This window comes from Lepidochelys kempii, chromosome 3, assembly GCF_965140285.1.
Source record: "Lepidochelys kempii isolate rLepKem1 chromosome 3, rLepKem1.hap1, whole genome shotgun sequence".
Lineage (NCBI taxonomy): Eukaryota > Metazoa > Chordata > Testudines > Cheloniidae > Lepidochelys > Lepidochelys kempii.
The window spans coordinates 115,832,685-115,854,297 of record NC_136382.1 but is presented as its reverse complement, the minus strand read 5'-3'; the positions used below and the strand labels follow the sequence as shown (position 1 = coordinate 115,854,297).

The 21,613-nt window shown below is 43.8% G+C and overlaps 2 protein-coding genes across 5 annotated transcripts in view; one reads left to right on the top strand and one right to left on the bottom strand.

Annotated features, from left to right (window-relative positions):
* Window positions 1-350: 350 nt before the first annotated feature.
* On the bottom strand, window positions 351-16,093 carry DCPH1 (damage control phosphatase 1). The gene is made up of 5 exons (XM_073337667.2): window positions 16,017-16,093; window positions 10,562-10,667; window positions 9,535-9,776; window positions 7,756-7,921; window positions 351-6,039 (listed from the first exon to the last, which is right to left on the bottom strand). Exons 1-5 carry the CDS (start codon window positions 16,055-16,057, stop codon window positions 5,272-5,274), a joined length of 1,323 nt encoding a protein of 440 aa, XP_073193768.1. The 5' UTR covers window positions 16,058-16,093; the 3' UTR covers window positions 351-5,271.
* RMND1 (required for meiotic nuclear division 1 homolog) overlaps window positions 16,082-21,613 on the top strand; it is a 51,748-nt gene continuing 46,216 nt past the window's right edge. The window contains exon 1 of one of the 4 annotated variants that reach the window (XM_073337659.1): window positions 16,082-16,220. In XM_073337659.1, the coding sequence (XP_073193760.1) occupies window positions 16,097-16,220 (124 nt within the window). In that variant the 5' untranslated portion in view covers window positions 16,082-16,096. The other 3 variants (XM_073337665.1, XM_073337662.1, XM_073337661.1) reach the window with 3 other exon arrangements.

Below are 21,613 nucleotides of genomic sequence, written 5' to 3'. Positions count from 1 at the left end.
CCTTCATGAGTCAGAGAGGCTGGATACTGTGCCCTGGTTCCCCAAGAACACAGAGCTGACTAGTATCAGTTCTCTCTCTGTTGTCTGAAGGATTCCAACTTATCAGGGAGCAAGGAGTTAAGTGGTTTAAGCATAAATGGAAGTTGTCTGAACTTGCAAGGAACTGTTTCAACTCCAACCATATATACACCCATAAGAGAAAAGGAGTACTTGTGGCACCTTAGAGACTAACCAATTTATTTGAGCATAAGCTTTCAAGTGAGCTGTAGCTCACTTGAAAGCTTATGCTCAAATAAATTGGTTAGTCTCTAAGGTGCCACAAGTACTCCTTTTCTTTTTGCGAATACAGACTAACACGGCTGTTACTCTGAAACCCTTAAGAGACTTCAGGATGACAGCAATAGACTAGTACATTTTAAGAGAATTATTGGGGAGATTCTTCAATTATGCTTAGTCGGAAAATATTAAGTTGTTTTTCTCTTCTTTTAAGTTCTTGGAATTCCTTTGGGTTTTGGAAACACTGTTGCTAAGAAAACAGCAGCAATTTGGCATGTGGTATTATATTTTGGAAGAGAGAGTCATTAGCACATATGCAGTTGGAGGAGGTTCAGGGCTACTGAACCACATCCTTAAACATTTTAATTTTCAAGATGAATTAACATTAGAAGCTGTTGGGCGGACACCAATTGGTTTGATATATATATTTTAGGAACCCTTCTCTCTTTTTTGGTTATGCCCTGTGAGGGAGTGTACTACCCCTTTAAGTGACAGGCTGGAGCCAACATTTGGAACAGCCTAGGGTGTAATCAAGGAAGCCCTGCCCTATGGCAGGGCTATATAAAAAGGAAGAGGAAGTGAAGAATGTGTGCATGCTGCAGTGGATGATGGTTTCTCTCAGGCTCCAGAGGATCAGCCCTATGACACTCAAGGCTTGTCTACATTTACAGTGCTGTAGCTGCACCAGTGCAGCTATAGCATGTAATGAAGATGCTACCTATGTCAATGGGACAGCTTCTCCCATCGGCGTAGGTACTCCACCTCCCCAAGGGGTGGTGGCTATGCCAAAGGGAGAAGACCTCCTGTCAACATAGCACTATCAACACTGGGGATTAGATCAGTAGAGCTAAGTTGCTCAGGGGTGTGGAATGACAGTTATACCAACATAAGCTGGTAGTGTAGACCAGGGCTCAGAGACTTGGTGTTATGGACTTTAAGGTGGGAGCTCTCAACCAGGGTCTGGAGGCAAGGACTTATTTGTTGTAATTGCTGCTGCCCACAAGACTTATTTAAAAAGGGACATGCCATTTTGTTTTTTTGTGTTGGCTTCTCCTTGCCTTGGGCTTTTAAAATGGAAACCTATTGCCACCCAAACAGGGGAAATTAAGATGGGGCACATCTACAGCACCACAGTGGGGTGCAAACGGACTGCCCATAAATTTACATGCCCTACATTTTATGTGGAACAATTCTTAAAATAAGAGAAATATGGAACCTTTAAGCTGGGAGAGGATTTGGTGGAGGAAATCTTGAAGGTAAATTTGAGACTGACCACACCCTAATTCTACCTTTTCTTTCATTAAGTTTTAGTACAAAAGCCTATAAACGACCAATATAAGTTGAAAAGATAGAACTGCGGAAACCTTTAAACCTGTGCTTATATAAAAGGTCTGCTTTTCCATTCAAAAATATTCATAATTAAGTGGAAGACTAACATTTCAAAACAAACAGAAATGTATTGCAAGATTCTTGTTCAAAGGTTAGGTGTTGTCTGTCTGAAGATTCTTTTTAAGGTTTGACAAAACAATACCTATTCTGATGGAAGGGAAATTACAGTTCAGCATAAATCATTCTCACTGAAAAAACCCATACTTGAGTTTCAAGTTTATAATATATTGCATATTTTTATAATACCTGATTTGTCTTTTGGAAATAAGTTTATAACTTTCTATACATTAATGTTGACTTGCTGATTTCCAAAGGCTGCAAACTGTGTGTGCAACAAATGATTTTCCTGGCGTTTGTAGGTTTATAGCTAAGAGCCACCACTGTAGTTCAAAATTCAAGAACTATGAGATAGAGCTACTTACTCAGAAGGTGGATGGAAATGCCAATAACCTAGTGATCATCTTAGAGGTGATTATAAATGCCCTTTTGTTAAGGAAATTCAAATGGCATACAAGGAAAAGCCCAAGAAATTAGTTTAGAAATCCCCTGGGCTGTTAGGTCATTGTAATATGCAACCAATGTTAGAATAATTACATAGATTAAATGTAAGTGTGCAGGAAGCATTTCCCTAAACAGAGGTATTAAAAGTATATCCTTATTCTATTTTGTTCCTACATTAATAAAAAGAATTAGTGGGCTCCCCCTAATGACATAGGCATCCTGAAAGTTACTATTACAAAGAAGTGACAAACATTCAGGAAAATACTTCATAATATACTTTGCTCCTGACAACTAAGCACATTTTTCTGAGGAAGTATCTTATTGTAATAGGTAGAGACTACTATGACATTTGTATGGGATACAACACTGTTAGTTTTTTTAGGAGAGGATAGTTAGTCTGCAAGCCCAATAGCAATTCAGTAGGGTTTTACTGTGTATTCAGTATTACATATAAAAACTCCCTTAAATGATGGTTAAGGTGGAAAGTCAAGCCTTCAAATTAGGAAGTGCCAGAATTAAGGTTGCCTATGCAATCTTAATGTGGCCTACTTCAGTGTGTGAAATATGATGGAGTCTTTAATTACATTATCTCATACTATTATTTCCACCATGCCATTTAGTGTACAGGATGTGTCCCGAGAATGAATTGTGGTTGTGTTGCTAATGATGCTCTTAGCTGTTGAATCCCTGCTTCATTTGTTGCAGAAGTTGGAAGGTGTGTAGTGAATGAGGCAGGGGAATGCAGGGAGAGGCAGGCTGTTTTCATGGTTTAGGCAGGATGGAATGCCACCTTGGAGAACTGGAGTCTCTCACAGCCTCTACTATAGAGTTCCTGGGTGATGCTGGGCAAGACACTTAAACCAAACTTTTTACAGGCGGTCACTGTGTTCCTCATTTTCCAGGTGGCCAATAGGATACCCAGGGGTCTGACTGAAGAAGTGCTAAACACTCACGGCTGCAACTGAGGTCAATGGGAGCTGTGCTCTGAATATATAAAGTTCTATAAAATACTAAGTTTTCTGAAAAGAGTCAGCCCCTCTGCATCTTAAATTGTACACCCAAAGTCCCAAGCAAGCACCCTAACCACGGGACAATTCTTCCTAGTATTCCGGTATTTCCTAGTTGTTGAGTGCTTCATTTTTAAACCTTAATGTTCTTTCCATAGAGGTTGTGTTTGTAATTTCCTAATTTAAAAAAAAAAAATGGGGAAAAAAATTCCAACATATGGCTCACAGTGAGACCAAAGCAGTCATCAGCAGAGCAGGAACCTTTAGACCCACTTCACAAATATCTGCTGCTTGAGCTAATAGTAATTCACAGCAGTGGTAGGTTGTCACCCTGTATATGCACTCTCTATTAGAGGGAGATGAGGCACAGGTTGCACTGCTATTTGCTGACAGCACAGGAATTTGGGATTTAGTCCATGCTTTGAAGGGAGCGTGCAATAATGGTTAAACCCCAGGGAGTACTTCTCCTCCCCCGCACCAGACCCTTCTTCCCTTGCCCTTCCAGTCTGTCCTTGTTCCAGTATTTCCCCCCAATACATGCAGCTCCCTCGCTACATGTGGCTCATCTGAGACCACCTGCCCTACCCCTTCCCTAGGCCTAGCTTCTCACCCCTCCGTCTTACAATCAGACCACTGCCACCACCTCATTGCATGGACTCTGGTAGCATAGGAAAGAAAATACCACTGCCTTCAGTTTCTGCTCCCAACATTTGGTTGCTGGAAGGAGGAACTCTCAGGAAAATCCTTCTCCAGCCCAGGGCTGCTGGATTGAGAATGCTCAATATTTTTTCCCCTAACCTTGTTCTGCGAACAGCTGAACCCTTTTTGCTGAAACTTAAAAAAAATTTCAGCAGGAGGCAGACACCCACCACAGAAATTTCAGCTGAAACAGATCTGGCAGTGTTATAAGCAGCTAAAATAGGGTTGCATCATTAACGGCAAGTGAGGCAACTTTAACTGTACATATTGCTACCTGTGCCATCTATACTACAAAGAAGGATTAAGCATAAATCCTGAATGAGTTTACCAAGATATCTGCTCCCTCACAACCATATTCAGGCTGCATCAAATGAGGTAGGGGTGTGGTTTCCCTGCTCACTTACACATTCTCATACTAGTGCAAGTATAAACAGCAGTGTAGTTGCAGTCACACAGGGTAGCAGCAAAGGCACAGCTTAGCTGGGATAGCAAGATTGAGTAGGTGTTCACATGCTTGCGGGGGGGAGGAGAGAAAAATCACACCCCTGGCTTGTTGCAGTCTCAAATTCTTCACACATCTTTAAAGATGGACTCTTACTCCCAAATTTCAGAGTCTGACCTTGTTGGGGGAGGAGGGGGCAACAACGACATGACACACTACCCCACTTGGCAGACAGCTAGCTGGTACTACTTACCTGTGTCTTACTGCTTTGACTCAGTTGGGTATCCAAATCTTCTTTACAGGACCATGGTCTCACCCTAAATGATTCTTCCTTAACCCACTACTGACTACACCTACTTAGCTTTCAGAATGGCAAAAAAAAAAAACTATTAAAAAACTATTTGCACATATTGACCACACAGATGAGCAAACGTTGTCAAATTATGTAAAATACTCTTTGTAAGAGACAAATCAAACAGCTTTAAAATAAGACCTCTGCTGCAGTGATGCAGAAAACCCAGAAGTTAATTTTTTTTGAATGCATGAATCTAAGTACCATGCAACATATGGCGCTTGAAAATGCCAAACAGTACTGGAACAGTAAACGCATGCCAAGGTGGATCCAGTTCCTAAAGTAAATTGTAACTTCCACTGAGCATTAATTCTCTTTACTTACTGAAAGATAAAGTATTCTTAGGGACAACTGAAGTCATGTTCATCTCCAACATCTGTTGACATTTTAGGTCATAAAATATCTACAATTTAAAAACTTGAGTGTTAAAAGGAAAGTTTGCAAACTGTTGCACAACATCTTTATATTTTGTAAATCAGTTGTAACAAGCCACTTGCCAGAAATAGGAAACAAGTAAACGAAGAGCCCAATATTTAACAGCAAAAGCACAGCTCTCTGTGCAAATTAAACCTATCCCTAGGTAAACTATCAACCTCACAGCTGAATCACAAAGATGCATCAAACTGAACTACTCCATATTTCCCACATATCATCCAGTCAGGTTCAGAATTCACAAACTGCTCACCCTGTCCAGGTTTCAGACCAACCTGAACATCAGATTTTAGTGTTCTCAAGCTGCAAAGGGGTGCAGGATGAAATTTGTTTAAGGCTTGATGAAATGGAACAGTAAACTCCCATTTTCTATCTCCAGTTAGTTTCCTGTAGTTCAGATCACCTTTAAAAATAATTAAATGTGACTTCTGCAGCTCAGTGTACAAGTCAGTAGCAACCTGAGCCATACTACAAAATTCATGTGGCAGAGTCCAAAACATGTGATCATGGTAAACCAAAACTCCTTTTTTAATACTGCCCTCCCAGTTTATCCCACACCTAGACATCCACCTATTATTAGCTGACAGCAGCTGTTTAATAGTCCAATTAAAATCTTGCTTTGTAGTATCTGATACATACCATGGAATACACTTTCCATGGAAATGGATTTCAGAAACTAACTTTGATGATAACAGAAAATCAGCCAGTACTAGATCAGTAATAAGTTCATATCCAGCATTATCCAGGACTATGTCAACTCTAGTAACTTCTTTTGAAGTTCTTCTTTTCTTGCTGTTAATAAGCAGTGACCAAATGCTTTCCATATCATCCACTAAGATGGAAGTTTTCAAGTTGTCCAGTGATTTTACAGGACTGGCTTTCTGAGAGTTGTCTTCACCAGCTGAAATGGAGAGGTCGCACTTATTCCCCCACAATGAAACCTGAAGAGAAAAAAAGTCCATTTTGCTAAAATCTCATTATTCTATAGTCTTTTGTATTGTTCTAGAGACAGTGGGACCTGACTCCACATACATACTCCCTATTAAAGCTCAACATTTGGTACATAAAGAGTTCAGAATGATTTCTGGGAGAGAAACCAAAACAATACTCTTCCCTTCCAAAGAGACACAAAAAATGAGTTGGAAGGAGGAAATACAAGCCTCTTTCCCATCTTTATCCTGGACTCGTGACAGATTAGGTTTGGTATAAACACACTGACAGAGCTAAAGAAATTTATATTATATACACAACTCCAAAAAGCCTTGGCAGGAGTACACATAGGACTAATAATGGGAGGATAAGTGAGTTTTGATTACCTGGAGTTTGATAAGTTGGTCTATATTGCAAGACTATGAAAATGTGCTCTTTTATGAAGTCTCAACAAACAGCTAGGTATGCAGTGTTGCCAACTTATGATTTTATTAAGCCTCATGGTAACTGGTGTTTTCCTAAAGCTTCAGCTCCTAGGGCAAGGAGATTGTGAGAACTTCAACTTTCAGTTAAATAAATAAGTTTCTATCCCTAATGGTTACAGAGAAAAGCTTGAAGTTGTAAACGATAACACCAAAACAATTCTTTTAAATCGTGATTTAAAGCAAATCTCATGACTTTTGAATGCTCAGGGATGGCAACACTGGATTTACATGAAAAAGAATAAGCAGGGCTTGGAACATGTAATAGACCACCAGCAGCATGGAATTGACATGATTCTTGTCAATTACATGGCTACTCATTGGTCTTATTCAAAAACCCTAATATCTAACCACAGTCTTGTTAGTTTCACTCTGCTGCTCAGATCTTTAATTAGCAGCAGAGGCACAAGAAATGTTTGCAGACTCAGCAATAAACTGCATCAGTCAACATATGATAGGATACACCTCTACCCTGACAGAACACTGTCCTCAGGAGCCAAAAAAAAAAAAAAAAAGTGTGTATATATATATCTTACTGCATTATATCGAACTTGCTTTGGCCTCGAGCATTTCTGTTATTAATAGTCACTTCCCGTCCCAACTGACCCCTCAGAACCCCGACCCATCCAACCCGCCCTGCTCCTTGTCCTGACTACTCCCTCCAGAGATGCCCCACCCCAACCACACTTCCCAAGACCCCACCCCATCTAAGCCCCCCTGCTCCTTGTCCCCTGACTGCCCCCTCCAGAGACCCCCCAGCCCCTAACCACCCTTCCCAAGACCCCACCCAACCCCCCTGCTCCCTGTCCCCTGACTGCCTCGAGCCCTATCCACACTCCTGCACGCTTACAGGCCCTCCGGGACTCCCACGCCCTATTCAACACCCCCATTCCCCATGCCCGACTGCCCCCAGAACCTCTGAACCACCAACCCCCCCGCTCCCTGTCTCCTGACCACCACCCGAGACCCTCCGGCCCTTATCCAACCCCTTGGCCCCGGCCCAGCACCCTTAACACACCGCTCAGAGCAGCATATCAGAGCCAGACAAGCTGATCCACCAGAGCGCAGCTTTACCATGTTATATCCGAACTAGTGTTATATCGGGTAGCTTTATATCGGGGTAGAGGTGTAATTGCAAACACAAGGCCACAGAATTTTTTTTAAGTTTAAAGTTTAAGTTTTGCAGAACTCAAATTTTGTAACTTGCCACAGGCAGGAACTGTGAATAAGAAATGCCAAGTTTACCTGCAGCAGCTTAAAAAATTCTTCCTGAAGTTGTTTTTCATCTAGGTCCTCAATGTTTTTAAGAAGTTCCTGCAAGTAAGTGCATAAGGCAATAATAGCTTGTTGGGATTCAAAGAAGCTCTGAACCTTTGCTTCTTTAAATACATCATAGTCATCAATAGGAGGACTAAAATAGAAGGGAAAAGATACAATTATTAATATGATTTCCATTTTCTCTCACAGCAGCAGCAGCAAAAGTGTTAAACACAACTTTATTTAGATGAATGTTAAACTCGGGGTCCTAATCTGAACTTTCACAGTAATGTGGCATGCCAGACTCCTACATGGCTCCAGTAATACTTACTTTGCCTGGTATTTGGTCTCATTTATTTTAATAACCATATATATTATGGTTGTGGCCAAATGTCTCAATCACGATGGGCCCCTTCTCCTCCCATTATATGGGGCACTGTATATGCACTTTGGCTGCCCTTGAGGGTTTTCAATCTATGAGAGACAAATTGATGAAGGGTGACAAGCCAACTGAGGTTAAATACTTGATCCAGTTTTTTTTCAGTACATTTGTATTTATGGTTGTGTGGCAACTTTTCATATGGACATACCTAAACCCTTTTTTGAAAGGAAGGGATTCGTCTTGTGGAAATTTTCATCTGGGCCATTCTAAAAATTAGCATGATAATTCTTCTGTTAAACTTTAAAAAAAAAAAAAACTTTACATTTATAATGTACTGGAAAAGATAAATACAATTTTTTTTAACAAATGACTCAATACACCACACAAATAAAAGTTTTAGTCAAAGATCCTCTAGTATTTTGAATTGCTGAACAAAAAAGCCCTTCATGTTGTTGACTCTCTAAGATTACAAAAGAATTCTTCACTTTTGGTGTAGAGGGAGATTTAGAGAACACAATTCCAAAATAACAGGAAATACAATGAATGGATTCCCAAAAGTGCAACTGACACAGAAACTGACATTTTCTGGTTTGGAAAAATGTTATTTTCCACCACCCCAATTTGGAAACTAAAAACAATTTACTCATTTAGTTTACAAAGATCTTTGTGCGACACAGAACTAATGAAAATTTTAGAAGCCTTCTTTCACACTATGATCTTTTCATTATTTGTTTCGTGTGTGGGGTGAAGCTTTTTTGGAGAACTGAATTCTTAACATTGTGGCTTACATAAATCACTCAATATTTATCTACACAAAAACGTACAATTTTTGGAAGTGTTTAAGTATCAATTAGGCTCTTTTGAAAATTTTACCCAAAAATATCAGTGGTAAGAAGTGTATTAGTATGTATAATTACAACTAACCCTACTGTCACCACATTTTCATCTTTTAGTGCCTGCTACTACTCCTGTTGAAATTAATGGGAGTTTTGCCATTAACTTCAAATGAGAGCTGGGATTGGCCCTTTGTTTTCAAATGAAAAACACCAGCCAGTTTAACCTTTTTTAGAGGGGGCACACAGAAAACGTTAGCTCAACCTTGTATATTACTTAATTAAGGGAAGGATATCAGAGTTTGAATTATGCTATGTTGCAAAGGAAGCAAAGCCTCATTAGTACCTTAACCAGGGAAATTGTTGCTAAGTCTTCTAGCAGTGGAGTTAGTAGAAAATCGAAAAAGACTACTGCTCTACATTTGTAAGAAAGGTCTGCATTTTAAACCAATTGCTTCATTTTAAGCTTACTCCCTTTCTTCCCCCTCTCAGATGCACAAAATCAGAAGAACTATACACAGGGTAACATTTCATGTTAGAGTATATACTTACTTATGAACTAGTGCTTCATGAATGCGGCGATACATGTAACACTCCACATATAACCAAGGGGACTGAAACCAGCTTGGTTGTTCATTTCCATCTAATAAATTTTGTTGATATTCTAGGTATTGATTCCACAGTGGAACATCAGGGAGTTTATCATCCAAGGGAACCAATGGTTTGTCTGTTTGCAGCTCATTCCTTAACTTAGAGAGGATAGATATAGTATTCTTCTCTGCCTCAATGCCTTTCTGAAATAAAATGGAAAATAAGTGTCCCTAGTCCAAAAATACATTCCTGGATAGCCACATACTCTATGGTAGATATTTTCTTTTGCAGTAAAATTTAAGTTTTGAATCTTAAAAATCGAACAAAAATATCAGACTCTCAGGATCTTGCACTTGAACAAAGACAAAAGTCTAAATGACGCTCAGTGAAGCTTTTGTTCTACATCTGACATTTACTGCAGTTTCAAACCTTCCAAGCTAGAAGAATCCCCTTATGCCATGAAAGTTATCTGATTCTGTGTTGAGGCAGGACCTTTTGCTCATAATCCATTCTGTTCAACAAAATGCCTGGTTCCCTGGGGAGAACTGTTAGGGGTCTGTTACAGTAGTAGGCAGATGAGGTTCTGTGGATTGCAATTTCAGGAGATTAGACTAGATGATCATGATTCTCTCTTCCGACATTAAAGTCTACAAATCTATGAGAACAGCAGCCTGAAACCTTGCCATCCCCACAAGGGCTAAGATGGATATGCCACAAAACACCATGTAGCCAAAGAACAGAGAAAACTGAGGAAGTTTCAGGAGCCAGAAAGAAAAGAAAAAAAAAATTAATAAAAGTGAGACATAACATAAATAACCAGGAAAGCAGAGGAAAAAGACAAGTCAGGGGTTGAGAGAAAAGAGGGACGACATGAGAAAAATTATGAGAGAAGACAACACGAGGAAAACAGGAATAAAAATAAAACAGAGAAAAGATCTCTAATAAGTTTCAGAATGAGAAAAATAGTATGAAACAACAGTACTCTTACCTCTCCATGTTCTTCAAAGAATTCATTTTTATGTCGGTGCAAAGTATCAATAACCCTAGTTAGGATTTGAGGCAGCCTGTCCTTAATTGTAAAATATGCAAAAGATCTAACAAGAAAAGAATCAAAGCATTACATTAATTACTCAACTAACACGAACAGATTTAATATCTTTTCCCTATTTATTCATTACTTTATTTTCAAGTGCAATCTATCACATTTAAGGATAGCATATAAAATGCAGTAATTTCTGTTTTGCTAGCTGCTTTTGAAGTTAGAGGGAGGAGTTAGCAAATGTGAAAAATTATTTTTCATTTCACCATATCCTAATGGACTAAAGAAATACTTTGGCCCTGGCAGACCAGTGAATTCCAGTGTAAAACACCCTTTCATGGAGAATGCTCAGTTATCAGATGTTGAAATCAAAGGAGGTAGGCCCAAGTGCCCAAATGACTCATCAGAAGAAACATACACTGTTTTAACCTTGTATCTTATTGACCCCGGCTAATAAAAGCAAAGTAACCTTACACTTACCCAGTTCCTAAAATAATTTACCTGGATGAATCAATACCAGATTTGAAGAAGGGCAATAAGCAGGGGTGAAAGTAAGTTAGAGGACTTACCGGTAGTCGGAGTCCTGAGCAGGGGGCGTGGCCTCAACCGGAAGAGGCAGGGCCTTAAATCCCTGGGCCCTTTAAATCTTGATTTAAAGGGCAGGGCTCCAGCTGCAGTAGTGGCGGCTGGGAGCCCGGGGCCCTTTAAATCACCCCCAAGCTACCAGCTGCAGAGGCAGCTGGGAGCCCCGGAGGCAATTTAAAGGGCCCAGGGCTCCAGCTGCCACTACCGCAGTGGAGCCCTCTGCCCTTTAAATCACTGAGGAGCCCTGGGGCTCCCAGCTGCCACCGCTACCCTGGGGCTCTGGCAGAGCTTTAAAGGGCCTGGGGCTCCACTGTGGTAGCAGCTGCCGGAGCCCTGAGCCCTTTAAATCCCCGCCTGAGCCCTGGGATAGTGGCAGCAGGGCTCTGGCGGGGATTTAAAGGGCCCCGGAGCTCCAGCTGCCGCTACTGCCCCGGGGCCCTTTAAATCCCCGCCTGAGCCCTGCTGCCCGAGCTCTGGGGTAGCGGTGGCTGGGCTCCATCACAGATTTAAAGGACCCCAGGGCTTCAGCCGCCGCTACTGCTCCAGCCCTTTAAATCCCTTCCGGAACCCCGCCACTGCTACCCCAGGGCTTCGGCAGCAGGGCTCAGGTGGGGATTAAAAGGGCCCCAGGGCAGTATCGGTGGCTGGAGCTCCAGGGCCCTTTAAATCCCGGCCTGAGCCCTGCTGCCTGAGCCCTGGGGTAGCGGCGGCGAGGCTCTGGTGGGGATTTAAAGGACCCCGGGACGGTGGCGGCGGCTGGAGCTCCGGGGCCCTTTAAATCCCCGCCACTGCCGCTACCCCAGGGCTCGGGCAGCAGGGCTCAGATGGGGATTTAAGGAGCCCCAGGGAAGTAGCAGCGGCTGGAGCGCCAGGGCCCTTTAAATCCCCGCCAGAGCCCCGCCGCCACTACCCCAGGGCTCAGGCAGCAGGGCTCAGGCCGGGATTTAAAGGGCCCGGGACGATAGCAGCGGCTGGAGCTCCAGGGCCCTTTAAATCTCCGCCGCGGCCATCCCAGGGCTTTAAATTGCCCTCTCTGAAAGCCGGTCCTGATACAGCACACCGGCTCTTACTGGTACACCGTACCGGCTTACTTTCATCTCTGGCAATAAGTAAAAGAAAATGACATGCATTAAAGCGCTCACTATAACTAGTCAGAACATTTTCATTTAAATTTCAATTCAGCAAACTATGTTTTGTCAAAATTAAAACGTTTCAGGAAGACATATTGTTTTCACTAAACTTTTGTTGGGAAGGTTTTGGGGTCCAGGATGAGGGATGAAAAGCCTTGGCTCTGAATCAGGCAGAGCAGGGACTTGAACCTGAGTCTCCCACATTCCAGACCAGTGTCCTAACTACCAAGTTGTAGAGTACGGATTGGAAACCTATGGCACGTGTGCCAAAAACAGCATGCGAGCCCAATTTTTAATGGCACGTTGCTGTTTGCTGGACCCGGGCAGACAGCAGCGTGCCACTAAAAATCCTGCCCGGCCCAGCCCACTCTTTTCCGCTCCCCACCCTCCCGTTGCAGGGCAGGCAAGCTTCCCCCTCCCCCAGCCTCTTCCCCGAGCATGCTGGGTTCCTGCCCCTCCTTCTCTCCCTCCCTTGCTACAGAGGGGGAGAGGGAAAAACGGAACTGCAGCACGCTCCGGGGACCTTGGGGAAGGGGGTGGAATCAGGGCATATCCCCTCCAGCCCCCTGCCCTGAGCTGCTCAGGGCAGTGGGCTGGGAGCACCCCCAGCCCTCTGCCCTGACCCCTGCAGCCCCCCCACACACACCCACACCCCATGCCCTGACTCTTGCACCCCCCACATCCCCACTCCCACCCCTCGCACCAAATGGGAGCTCCTGCACACACACCCCCACATTCCCACCTGCATCCCTCGCACCAAATGGGAGCTGCCCAGGTAAGCGCTCCACACCCAAACCTCCTGCCCCAACCCTGAGCCCCCCTCCCACATTCTAGCTCCTGGCCAGAGCCTGCACCCTAACCCCCAGCCTGCTCCTTCTCCCCCAGCCCTGTTCTCAGCACACACCCACCCTCATCTCAGTGCAGAGAGAGGAAGAGAATGGCTAGAACCAGGGAGAAGGTAGGTACCTACTCTACGTGGACAGGGCCGGGACTCCAGACCGGCAGCGGGCTGAGTGGGGCCGGCAGCCGGGACCCTGGCTGGCAGGAGCCGGTGGACGGAACCCCAGACCAACAGCAGGCCGAGTGGCACTCAGCCCACTGCCAGTCCGGGGTTCTGGCTGCCTGCCCCTTACCAGCCGGGGTCCTGGCTGCAGGCCCTGCTCAACCCGCTGCCGGCCTAGGTGAATGGAACCCCAGGCCAGCAACAGGCTGAGCAGGCCAGCAGCGTAAGATCAGCATTTTAATTTAATTTTAAATGAAGGTTCTTGAACATTTTGAAAACCTTGTTTACATACGACAATAGTTTAGTTATATAATATATATACTTATACTTATTATTATATAATATATACACTTATAGAGAGAGACCCTCTAAAAATGTTAAAATGTTTTACTGGCACACAAAACCTTAATTTAAAAAGTGAATAAATGAAGACTCGGCACACCACTTCTGAAAGGTTGCCGACCCCTGTTGTAAAGCAACCTGACATGCAGGCACACTCCCCTTTACCAGTCTGTTTTTCTAAACAAATTCAAAAGGAATATTTTTGGTGGTGTTGTTCCAATATGGAACAAAAACAAATTTCAAAACCTTAAGAGTTGCTACACAATAACACTGCCATTTTCCCATAGCTCTGGTCCTCATCTCATGAAGTGTTTTTCCAACTCTGGTAAAGAAGATTCATCAAGGACGCAAGTTGACAGGCATCACTTGCGTCACCTTTTCAGATGATAATATAATACTGTCAAGCTAGTGCTACAATGTATGTACACTGATAAGGTGATATACAATCCTATACATATGATTACTTTAATACACACAAAAAATTCACTGTGAAGCAATCAGGACTGCTAACCCCACAGCATACCTGATCCAAACTCACAATATCAGGGAGAAGTTATGGTATGTTAAAGTACATAGACTCTGTTCCTCCACTCACACTTCATCATCACCACAAATATCAAACACAGACCATGCACTGCAACCTCAACTCTGTTTCCCCTGTTTTGTTTCTGCACATACCCCTTTGCCAGATTTCTCCTCCTTCACTTCTTCCCCCAATACTATTAGTTATGGATATCAGGTATAAGGTAAAGGGATAGATGCAGAAGGATTGCTAAAGGAAGACTGCCCAGCCTTCTGTCATGAAAGGACAAAATTAAGGTTGTCATGTATGGTCTTTGTTGTACTGCATAAGTCTCTTCTGTCAGATTTTATTCTACAGCAGCAGAGAAAGTGTAGCTCCTGGTGGGGAAGATTTCATATGTCCCGGATTCCAATGAACCATTAGGCCACCATATGCAGTGTATAACCCTAAATCCAATCTTTTTTTAAAACCTCTCATTACACCAGCTCTACTCAGAATACACACCTCTCTACCAATTTTTTTTGTAGACAGACAATGTTTTGAAGAGATATTGGTCAATAACAAAAAGGTAAAACTCTCAAAAAAAATTTTTTGCCAGAACCCAATTTCAGAGACTTCCTGTTTAAAACCAAACCAAACAAAAGCTACCAGGGAAAACCACAAAGGGCATAAGAATTAATCCTGTGTGAAATTTCACCTCAATAAGCCACCTACCTTTAGAGAAAAATAGGAATTCAAGCAATATTTTAAGTCAATTTTAGTCATTACTAGTCACCTCCATTTACTAAATGTCAGTAATAATACAGAGAGATGACAGGCTGACAAAGGTGGCTGGTATCTACCACAGTGCATCAATTTACATTAACACTGAGTTACTGGTCACAAAAACTACATTAATAACTTTAGAGACTAACCAGTGCCACAAGTACTCCTTTTCTTTTTGCAAATACAGACTAACCCAGCTGTTACTCTGAAACCTGTCATTAATAACCTTAAACTACAATTTTAATAGATACCTACAATTTTTATATAGAGACTAAAACCCATCTTCATCCAGCTGGAGGAACACCTCCATGGGTACAGAATACATGCAGATATACCGGCGCTGAAGCCCCCAGCACAACTGCACCGACTGGGGAGCGAGAGCTGAAGGTCTGGCCAGAGGAGCAGTTTCACTTCCAGTGGCACGTCTGTACCTCTCTGCCTTACTACCAAAACAGCGTTTGCGGTGCCCCCGAGGATGCAGGGAGTGCGGGTTGACAAGGATGCCCGCAGGGCTTGTGTAGAAGGGAGACCAGCGATAAGGGCGAATCACCCAGGACAGCCGCCCCAGCTGAGCGGGGGTAAGAAGGGCCCATGACAGCCTGGTCGGCACCGCACAGGGAGCGACGCTGTCTGACCGCGCTGCGTCCCCGCGCACAGAAGCGGAGCTCAGGCGACAGCGGAGCTCCACAGCCGGCTCTCGGGCTACCCACCCCTCCGCGCCTTGGCCGCCCCCGAGTCAGGGAGCCCCGTTAGCGCACCGGCCCAGCGGCCGCCCGCGCACGCTGCCGAGCCGTGACCGGCGGGGAGTCAGGAGCCGGGGCAGGGCTCGACGTTCCGCCGCCCTCTCCAGCCGCGGCGCCCTGCGGAGGTCGCTGCTAGACGCAGCCCCCCCCCCCGGACAGGTTCGCCCCACGAGAGCCCGGTGCCAGCGCCCCGGTGTCGGGCGCTCTCAGGGAAGCCGGTGCCAGAGCGGCGCCTGGATGGGCTGAGATGCGCCGCGACTCGCCCCGCTTCAGCGCTACCCCGCTTGCGAACCCCCGCCGAGCCGTGACGGACCCCTTGAAGCTGCCCGCCAACGAAGCCGGTACCCCCGCCATCTTCCCCCCGCAGAGTAGTACTGCGGCACCGCTCCGGAAATGACGCAAGCACGCCTTGTTGCGTCCTCAATACGCAGCATTAGCGCCGCAGGGAGGAGGAACAAACGCGCGGGGCGGGGCCGCACGGGAGCGCAATTGGTGGCCGAGGGGGCGTGGTTACATGGTAAGAGCGCGCGGTGTGGCGGGGATTGAAGGTCGGGAGCCGGGTACGGGGACAGGCAGTTGGGCGCTGCCATTCCCCGCGCGACAGGAAAGGAGCCGCCCCTCCCCCCACCCCCGGAAGCTCAGGTCACTGGTAGGGTGCGACCCCCACCCCTTGTGAACAGAGCCGCGCGCGGCTGTCAGGCCTTCCGAGTGTGTCGGGGCGCGAGCCCCCCCCGTGCGCGCGAGGGGTCCGCGGGCCCCCGGAACGGCTGCCGCTGAGAATCGGCCCCCGCTGGCTGCCAACGGCCGCCTGGGGGGAGGCGCTGGGTCGGGGCTCTGAGCGCCGAGGGCTGGGCCTTATGAAGGGGAGGCTGGAGGCGGCGCCGGCCTCCCCCCGGCTCGGGCTCCCGGCTGCTGCCCTGCTGCCGCCCGCAGCCGCGCGCCTCCCCCGCAGCTCCCAGGGCGGCCTACCGAGGAGTCGGTGTCATCGCCCCATTTTATAGATGGCGAAACTGATGTCTGGAGGGAGTGGGCGAAACCACATGCGTTTCTGTTCTAGGCCTTGGCTGCCCTGGCCTGTGCCAGTTCAGCAGGCTGGTCGGAAGCAGAGGCCCCAGCTCCTGACTGATGTATGGAGGGGGAGGGGGTCTCTTAGTACAACCTTTCCAGGTGCCCTGCCCAACAGGGCTCTTCCCGTTTCAGGACCCTGAGGTAGGTCAGGATTCTGCAGCTGCTCCTACATCACAGCAGTGCTCAGATACAACCACCAGCGCCCCAAGCTGCAATTCAGGGCATGTCTACACTGGCAGAGTTACAGTGCCATCAGAGAGTGCTGAAGGGAAACCGCTGTTGTGTGGTCTCACTGTCAGCTGCCAGTGCAATAGCGTGTTCATACTTGCGGCACTTGCAGCGGTATTTGGAGCGGTGCACTCTGGGCAGCTATCCCACAGAGCACCTCTTTCTCTTCTGCTGCTAAGACTTGTGGGAAGGTGAAGGGGGTTGCAGGGCATCCTGGGTCCTGTCCCAATGTCCTGTGATGCATTGCTTTGCATCCCAGCAATTGCTGTGCTTCTGTCTGTATTTGGCGCCATCTTTCAATGGTTTCTGTACTGCGCACCCTGCCTCTTCAGGCTGCAGGAGTGGATCCCGAACTGTTGACTAGTATGCTGCTCGCTCTGACCAACACGTCACAAGTGACAGTGGAGTTATTCCTTAAACTATAAAGGCAAGAGGAGTGTGACATTGATCTCGCTACGCATAGTAGCTACGACACAAAATTACTTGTGGCATTCATGGAGGTGCTGACCATAGTGAAATGCTGCTTTTGGGCTCAGGAAACGAGCACTGAGTGGTGCGATCACATCGTGATGTATGTCTGGGATGACAAATAGTGGCTACGGTTGGTGGATGTGATTTAAATCAAATTAGTGGAAGACTCAATTCAATCATGGTTTTCTACATAAAAGTGCATTCTTGTTGATAACCTTAATACATATTCTTCACAACTCCGATAAATGTAGGTTTCATTGTTAGAAGGTGCACACTATACATTTTTAAAGTGAATTATTTTGAAAACTTTTCAGGTTAGTTTTACAGCTATATCAGAAAATGAATGATTGGTTAATTCATTTACCAAAAGTAATTAAAGCATATATTTATGAAGTTATTGGGAGGTGAGCTATCTCCAATTCAACAGGTTAATCATTAATATTTGGAGGAGTTTCTTGCTATGCTGTATTAGGAGGAGTACATCAGCAGACATTTAAATTGTTTTATTTAACTAAAACAACGTTATGTATTCTGGATTTTTTTCCTTCAACAGCAAACATAATGTTTTAACAAAACAAGCATATGAATTTTTGAATTTAGTTAAACATTCAAGTTTTTTAAAATCAGGTTTGTTTTTGTTAAAATTGTTTAAAATAGTTAAATGAAATATTTTAAAAAAATTAAATCAACTATGGCAGCCAGGTCAACATGAGAAACTTAAAATATTGGCTTCTGCAGCTAATTCAGTCGTCTTCACCTTCATTTTCCTCTTTGTTCATAATCTGGGAAAGGTCCCAAACAGTTTCTCAATTTGGAATGAATTGGTCCAAAGGAAGAAAATATTCTTTCTACACCAGCAGAGGAAGCAACTGCTGGTAAAAGTGAGATTATCACTTCAGCAGTCTCTGAATCCAAGTATTTAAGTGACTTCCAACCAGTTCACTGGTGTGACTTTCTTTAAAACATCATCAGCAAACATATATTTCTTGAATGGTTCACACTTATTATAGTTGGCATTATGGAGGGATGATTGCTGGATGTCCATGTCATAGCCAACTCCTCTTCTTCAGCAGTTAAGGTTTGACGAGTATTAGGAATATTTGCAAGAAAATGAGCTGGAGATGGTGCTTGTCCCATTTCTTTTTTTTAATGCTTGTAATTTAACTCTGTCATTGTATATTTCTCTTTTTAAGATCTCACTCAATTCCTTCGAGATTTCAACAGCGTCAGCAATAAAACAGCTATTTCCCTGCATTTTGTTCAAGGCTACAGAAATGTGCTTTGGGGTACTCTGCATGTGTTCAACATTTCTCTTAAGTCCAATGTTGAGAACTTTGGCTCTGACAGTGCAATCTATTTTTTTCACTATTTTGTTCACAAACTGTCCTAAGATTAGGCCACTTCTTGATATAGTGCTCAAAACAGTCCACTACTGAGTTCCATTGCACGTCTTGTGGGAGAGTTAGCTTGGTTCCTCCCACTTTTTTCAGAGCAGCTGCTGCAAAGTGGTTGTTACAGAAGTATTTTGCAATTTCCACAACATTATCCTTTATTTCTGGAACACTGAAGTCTGGCTAAGAAGTGGATCAAATGAGCACTGCAACTATATGTTAGCTTGGGACTCTTTTCACACACTCCTAAATTATTTCTTCTCATCTTGGATACATTTGCAGCATTGTCTGTGACCAAGCTGCTTACTAGACATTTGAATTTTTTTTTCAGTTTGTTATAGCTTTTACTGCTGCTACTACTTGTAAGTATTCTGCTGTGTGTGCATTTCCTGATGTATCAATTGTTTCTGTAAGGAAGACACTCCCTTCTTCTGTTGTCACAGAAGCACATACAACAGGATCATTGTGGACATTGCTCCACCCAAGACTTAGGTTAATAATTTCACCCTCTAGACCTTTTGCACACCGCTCAATTTCTCTTTCATACACTTTACCCAGCAATTTGCCTGCAATATCTGCTCTGTTGGGTGGATTGTATCCTGGTCTTAATGACTGAACCATGTTAATGAAGTGTGGGTTCTCAATCATATGGAAAGGGGAGTTTTTTTGCATAAACAAACCGGGCAATCTTTTAATCAATTACTACTTTTTGTAATCTGCTGGTTCTTATCACAAACTTGTCTATGGTGGTTTCTGAATGATGATGGAGTTGTTTTTTAGTTTTTGCTACAGGTGATATACTGTGGCTATGTGACATACCTTATGTGACTGAAACACTATCATTAGCAGATAACTCTGAAACTATAGAAAATTATGGTGATCTTGAAGGTGGATAGTCTTCAGAATCCTGTATGTTGAGGATGGATTCTCCTAATTAAATAATTGCATTGACTTATTTTGTTTGTTATTACTATACTGCTCATTTAGTATTACTCATTGCATTCACTGATACTCAGTACTGCTTTAAAGGTGAAATTGTAAAAGGAAGATCTGTCTATTTCAGCTATTTATTTTTTATCACAACTGCACCTAAAATGATAGTACCAGAGAGTAACAACTATATTTTTTACTCAAACATGAGAATTTAAGAATAGTCTAGAAGGAAGATAGGCAGTCCTTAAGAAAAGTATGAAATAAAAAAGTTTACCAACCTGAAGATCCTGCTAGTTCAGACATGTTCCTTTCATCATCTTCAGTGCAGCTTCCTCCTGAGAAGAAACACTTCTCATGATGATGTTTCTATCAGGCAACCCAGGCCTTGCATTTCTTTGTTGCACTGTTTGCATTTTGCACACATGCCTGTCTTACCCACAGGTAGAGGAACTTCATTAAAATATTCCCAAGCTGGGTCTCTTTTACGGCCTGCTGCTATTATAGATTTTCCCTTCTAGTGAGAGAATAGTATGGTAGATCTCAAATCAATGATGGCTAAACTCAGAAAGACCTCAAGACTTCTGGAATATGCTGCTCAAACAGTTTCACTTTTGTTTCTGCTGCCTGTCCCTCCCTTCTCACATTTATCTCCAGACTTCTTCTCCTTGTCCAGATCTATTCCGTCCTCAACAATCTTCTATTCATTGAACTTTTTGAAACTTTGCACTTTTAGAGAGAGGTAAGAGAGTGACTCTGTGTACACAAATTTGCAGAGGGACAGTAAGGTTGAGGTCTGTTATTTCTCACCTCTATATATTTTATTTATAACATTTTTGCTGTTAACAAGCATGTTATCTCTGGAGACAAATCTACCATTGGAGAACTGCAAAACTAAGCATCTCTGATGCTCAGTCTAGAAGATACCGAGTCCCATTGGGTAGATAGATTAACCTAAATAATCTATACAGAAGCTCCTGGAACCCCATAAGATTTGGGTCCTTAATCCATGAACTATTGGAACACATTTACAAGACTTTTTTAAACATTACTTGAATATATTGTCTCATACTATAGAATTAGAATTTATAATCTCTATTCTATATTATGATGAGATATCTTTGAGCTATAATGTATCTTAATTAAAACTCTTTTCCTCAAAAAGCATTTTATAAAAAATATCCGATTTAAATGAAAAATCTGATTTTTTTTTTTAATATCATTGATTTTTATCCACCATGGCTTCAGAAATTTTGTATGAGGAAAGCCACATTCATGGGACTGTGAGATGAACTCACCCCAGCCCTGCACCGCAAGGACACAAGAATGGGAGCTACCCTGCCATTGGAGAAGCGCGTGGCGATTGCACTATGGAAGCTGGCTATTCCAGACTGCTACTGATCGGTCACTAATCAGTTTGGAGTGGGAAAGTCTACCATTGGACTCATGTTGATGGAAGTGTACAGGGCCATTAATTGCATCCTGCTCCGAAAGACCGTGATTCTGGGCAATGTGCGTGACATTGTAGCTGGTTTTGCACAAATGGGCTTCCCTAACTGCGGAGGGGCAATACATGGCATGCATATTCCGATTCTGTCACCAGACCACCTAGCCACCAAGTACATTAATCACAAGGGGTATTTCTCAGTGGTTCTCCAGGCACTTATGAATCACCATGGGCATTTTACAAATGATGCAGGCTGGTCCAGAAAGGTGCATGACACATGCATCTTTCAGGACTCTGGCCTGTTCAGGAAACTGTAAACAGGGACTTTCTTCCCGGACCAGAAGATCACCAGAGGGGAAGTCGAAATGCCCATTG

Coding starts and splice junctions, on each gene's coding strand:
- DCPH1 (XM_073337667.2), bottom strand. CDS start 16,057: ATGGCGGGGGTACCGGCTTCGTTGGCGGGCAGCTTCAAGGG. Junction 10,668..16,016: donor TTGGCGGGCAGCTTCAAGGG/GTCCGTCACGGC, acceptor TTTTCTTGTTAG/ATCTTTTGCATATTTTACAA. Junction 7,922..9,534: donor CATGAAGCACTAGTTCATAA/GTAAGTATATAC, acceptor CTTCTATTTTAG/TCCTCCTATTGATGACTATG.